The sequence below is a fragment of the Malus sylvestris genome, chromosome 17 (assembly GCF_916048215.2).
Source record: "Malus sylvestris chromosome 17, drMalSylv7.2, whole genome shotgun sequence".
Classification (NCBI taxonomy): domain Eukaryota; kingdom Viridiplantae; phylum Streptophyta; class Magnoliopsida; order Rosales; family Rosaceae; genus Malus; species Malus sylvestris.
Genome location: NC_062276.1, coordinates 11,623,520 through 11,628,695, shown reverse-complemented (window position 1 = coordinate 11,628,695; position 5,176 = coordinate 11,623,520). Strand labels below are relative to the sequence as shown.

Genomic DNA, 5,176 nt, shown 5'->3' with positions numbered 1-5,176 from the left:
TTTCATTAAAAAAAATTATAGCATGATTTTTTGTTAAAATACACTTAGCACAAACCATTTTTATAAAAATTCCCTTAAGAGAATTAATTATGTTTTAAAAATCATGGATCAAAAACCTTAGAAAACAGGTGAGATCACGCTTTTAAAACGAGCGCTTTTTTTGGGAGGTGACGGAGTGAATAGTGCGCATTAATGAAACTTTCTAAACGACAACTCTACCCTCCTTTCTCTTCCTATTGTCTTTGTTCTTTGTCCTCGCGAAACGAATCAGCCCTAATTTTGCACCATTCACAACTCGCACTCTTGTATCCAGCTAGCTCTCTCCCTTCCAGCTCGTAGACAAGGCAGCAGAAATCTCCTGTATTATACCAAATGGCTGCATAGGTCGAATATGATTTTCTCGACTCAGACTATGCATTTATTAGCCTTCAAATCTCCGATACTCTTTGTAACAGATTGGATTGATTTCAGTCATTTGTTTAATTTAAATTGGAATGATGGATGTAAGGTGATGGGGGCAAGGCAGAGATCGGTGTTGGGATAGAATGTTCAACACTTTTTCCTGGGCATGGGATTGGTCTGGATTTTATGAAATTTAATGGTGGTGTTGTGTGAGTGTGGGGGACGAGAGGCCATCATTGTTGCAGAAGGAATCAGGGATGAGCAAACAGTTTCTCCTTTTTTTTTTTTTATATTAAAGGAAAAAAAAACTCGTAAGAAAGTATAAATTAGCACCAGAGACTAGCTGGGAATTGAAAAAAGAAATTAACTGGTAAATGTAAACACCCTAATGCATACTTGGGTGATGTTTGTGCAAATTTCTCTAATAATTATTTATAATTTGAGTTATCTCTACAATTATTTTGTCAAATTATAAAATCAACAGCATACCTAACATCGTTGTCCTTTTCAGTCATTTTACGTAGTCAAAGTACTTGTAATAAAAGTTTACCAAACACTCACACTGTTTTTTTTGGAAATTTATCAATAATAGCAAAAAATTAGCTTTTAATTTCAAAAATATCATTTTTTTATATTAAAAAAATATTCAATTATATCCAAAATCTCACTTAAATAGTCAGAAATACCCTCAATTTATACAAATAACCAGTTGTTGATTAAAATATTCTTTGTACTATAAGCTATGGTGGACGATACCTGCGTATTCGCATATATATATATTACTAGAACAAAAGAAGAACTGAAAAATAATAAAAATCCCCCCCCCCCCCCCCCAAAATAAAAAATAAAATAAAACTACAAAGCAATTTGCAAATAATGATTTGTAGGAGAAGTGGACACTGATTCAGTTAGAACTACTACAACTGCGGCATAATTACAAGGGCAAACTACATAAGCAATTATGTCAAGCTACAGAAGCAAAATATTTGATTTAATATTGCACAGATTATTAATACAATTAATTGACAATTCCCACCTTGATCGTTCAGGCGAGTCTGGATAAAACTGTGTAGTTTTAAACTAAAATCAAACTAGGGAAAAAAAATTAAAAATTATGGATTTATTATTACGTATATAACCAAGAAAAGCTAAGAAATTCAAAAGTTGTCGTTGAACATCAAATGAAGCAACATCCCACTGCCCATCTCCAGCTTTTGCCTTCACAATGTCGAAAGGCTAGACAGTAATAGAGATGGTTGCTATTTGATGACACCTTTTTTTTCCTTTAGAGTTGCATTCCAATTCACCACATGAAAACCTGCTTAATTAAATGAGTTTGACACACTTTCATGGCCTTGGGCTTACGCGCTCGGAGACCACCATGTCTGTGTTTTCTTCATTTGCAGACTTGTCCAAGCGATCAGCGGCTTTTAGAACCTACAAAAAACCATGATAAAATTCATTGATAACGACCTGACCAAATGCGATTCATGCCTGCTATGTATAGTTACTTTCATCAAAGTTAAATCACCTCGGCATCCCAATTTGTTCTGGCAGTTAGAACAATTAGAACTACTGTTTGTAAAAAAACTCCGATAAGCATCCCCCACCAAATCCCCTGAAAAAAAGGCCAAAATGCATCAGGTTCCATCAGCATTCCTCACAAAGTAACAACTGTACGGAATGAGTGGGGGAGCAAGTGAACTTACCGCGACTCCCATACTAGCTTTGAAGCCAAGAAGACATCCAACTGGAAAACCAATTATATAGTAACAAACGAGGTTGACATAAGCCACGACATCTTGCCATCCGCTTCCAATTGCCACACCTAAATTCCACAAATATGAAATTAGAAATGATTGTAAACATTTGTATGAGAGGACCTGGTTTGTTCATCTGCACTGCATCTTCTATCATATATCAATACCTGAGAGTATTGGTTGAATGCCATTCAAGAAAACGGAAACAACTAGTAATGGAGTTAAATCCAACACCGCCTCAACAACATCAGCATCACTTGTAAATAGCTTGCTAAGTCCAACTCGGAATATTAATATAATCGCACTGAAGATTATACTAATCAGGATGCTTGTTCCGTTCACTACAAACACTGAAAATTTCGCCACCCTTGGATGACCAGCCCCTAACTCGTTACTGACTCGGACACTGCATAAGCCAAGTCATCTTATTATGATTAGATCACTTCCAATTATTGGACCTGTAAAGGAAAATTTTGAATTCTTATGAGCTGCTTTTTTTTTTGTCACAAACCTGGCCGCTGCGCTTAGGCCTAACATAAATTGCAAACTGAAGTTCCAGTAGTTCATGCTGGAATTGTTCATCATATAAGAACATGTAAAAGTTAGATATAATAATAGCAATCATGGTTAAATAACTCATGAAATAATTAAACTGGTAATGAAGTTCTCAGTTAACCAAAAAAAAAAAAAAAAAAAAAGAAAAGAAAATCCATACTAACCAAATAGAAATGGAGTCTAGTGAGATTGTAGGGTTGGGGAGGAGCCCTGATATTAGTGTTAGCCCTTGGTTGTACCATATCTCCAAACTACATTCATTCACAAAAGGAAAAAGATATTAGCATGTGAAGGTTTCAGAAAAGATAGGGGACTAAGGTTTTAAACATTTAGTAATGCTATTTTATACACATTCTCCAATAGAGATAGGCCGAACTGTTATATATAGGACTACATTAGAGAGTGTGTTAGCAACGTAGTCAACTTTGTGTGTCTAAATAGTTTTTGTTAAAATTTACACACGAGTAATTATATAGACACCACATTTTTTAGACCACATTAGCAAACCGCCTTATTTGCTGAGTAACTGATACATCAGCTTCTACATAATTAAGATCGTTAACTAATGTGGTCTAAAAAACCCAATGTGGTCGCATTTGTAATTTTGCATTATTGTTTCACCTACCAGAGCATGGTAGCAGAGGCAACAGTCAACTTGAAATAAGGCCACATCCCTTTGAAGGCTTTCCAAGAGAAGCCAGTCCAAGTCTCCTTGCACTTGGGACTCAAAAGAATGTAAAGCCCATATATAATGACAAGAAGCCACCAAGAGAAGCTTAGTGTAAGAGCAGCCCCAGTTAGGCCATAATCCACAACAAAAACCACCACCCAATTGAGAAGAATGTGAAGGATGAAAACTCCAACCGACATGTAAGCCAAAGGGTTGACTATGTTTTGAGCTTGAAGGAACCTCTGCTGGGGGCAGTTTATGGCAAATGCAAAAAGCTGAGGAATAATTCCTCTTGCAAAGATTTGGCCTTGCTCTGCTATTTCTTCTGATTGCCCGATCGCTACGAGGATAGGACCTGACCACCAATACACAAATGAGAGGAGGATTGCTGCTCCCAAGTGCAAGATGATTGCTCTTTGGCATATGATTCCCATTGCTGGCAATTGTTTGGCCCCATACGCTTGCCCACACACAGTTTGCACAGCACTTGCCATTCCCAACTTTGATTCCGAACCGAGAATTAAGAAACAAGAACCAGAAAGTATTAACTCAACCACCAAAAAGAAAAATAGATATGAAATTGCGCAACATGAATTATTGAGAGAGTTATTGACACTTCAAAATAATCATCATGCACCCCTTAAGGTAAAAAAAAACAAAGGAGGAATTCATTATGACTATTTTGGAATGTTAATACGGTTCCCATTTTTTATTAAGTAGGTATATTATTTAGCTACAAACCATAATCCCATAAGCAAGACCCTGAATTCCCACACTAGCGATAGAGGCTCCGGCAAGCTCCAAGGCACTCAAATGCCCACAAAACATGAGGGTGACAAAGCTTAGCATATAGTTGAATACGGAAACAATAATAGATGAACCAGATAAAATCCATAGGAGTCTTGACTCCCAAACCACCAGCCTAGGCCACCACCGGAGTGCCACTGGCCGGTGCCCTAGAAACTCTTCAACAGCAGGGGATGACAAATCAGCAAGCCGAGAATGCGTGTCAAATCCGAGCAGCAGCGGCTGCTGGATCTCCTCCACCGATCCCATGGTTGATTCGCTGTGCCACCACTGCTTGGGGATTCTAGAAGTGTGTGTTACTTGGAAGAGGCAAGGGCCGACATTCTTGTACTAAGTCTGGCCAGACAAATTGGATATATAATAGTACATGAAACTGTGAGGTTTAACTACCATTCACAGAAATTAGGTACTTTACAGACTTTCTATTCATGTGCTACCTTGCAAGAGAATAACCACAATCGCAAGAGAATGAGAACAACTTTCCTTGATTACAAATTCCAAAGTCGGTGTCTCTCCTTTTCAGATCGAAATCATACCAACAAGATTATGTGTCTCCTCTTCTCAAACACGTTTGTAGCTACAGGTCAACAGAATTTTGGTATATTAATTACTTTTAGGTAGAATTTTGGTGTAGTAATTAAAAATTGGGATCGGATTATGATATCATATTGTATTATTTGTGTATAGTCTTTCAACGGACGGCTACTCTTTTGAAAAATTGTATTGCTAATTATTTGGGACTAGTGCTCCAAACGTGGTCCATTATTTGGTTGACCTGACGTGATCAGCAAGTTTTTTTTTTTTTTTTGGTTAGTTTTTTTTTATTAAAACAATAAAATGCCACTTTCACTCTAGCGTTGTTATCATGAGAAAGAAATTATTGTGAATATATTGAAAAAGAAGAAATAAAGATACAATAACCTTGAAAGGAATTGTTTTGTTAGTTAGAAGAAGGTCCGAAGGTGAGTTTAAGAATTGTATT

At 36.8% G+C, this 5,176-nt stretch overlaps 1 protein-coding gene across 1 annotated transcript; it reads right to left on the bottom strand.

Annotated features, from left to right (window-relative positions):
* Positions 1–1,361: 1,361 nt before the first annotated feature.
* LOC126611124 (protein DETOXIFICATION 41-like) lies at positions 1,362–4,690 on the bottom strand. Its single transcript, XM_050279301.1, has 8 exons — positions 4,129–4,690; positions 3,343–3,887; positions 2,882–2,968; positions 2,674–2,730; positions 2,330–2,568; positions 2,112–2,230; positions 1,934–2,020; positions 1,362–1,839 (listed from the first exon to the last, which is right to left on the bottom strand). The coding sequence occupies exons 1-8, from the start codon at positions 4,441–4,443 to the stop codon at positions 1,750–1,752; spliced, it is 1,539 nt and encodes a 512-aa protein (XP_050135258.1). The 5' UTR covers positions 4,444–4,690; the 3' UTR covers positions 1,362–1,749.
* Positions 4,691–5,176: the final 486 nt, after the last annotated feature.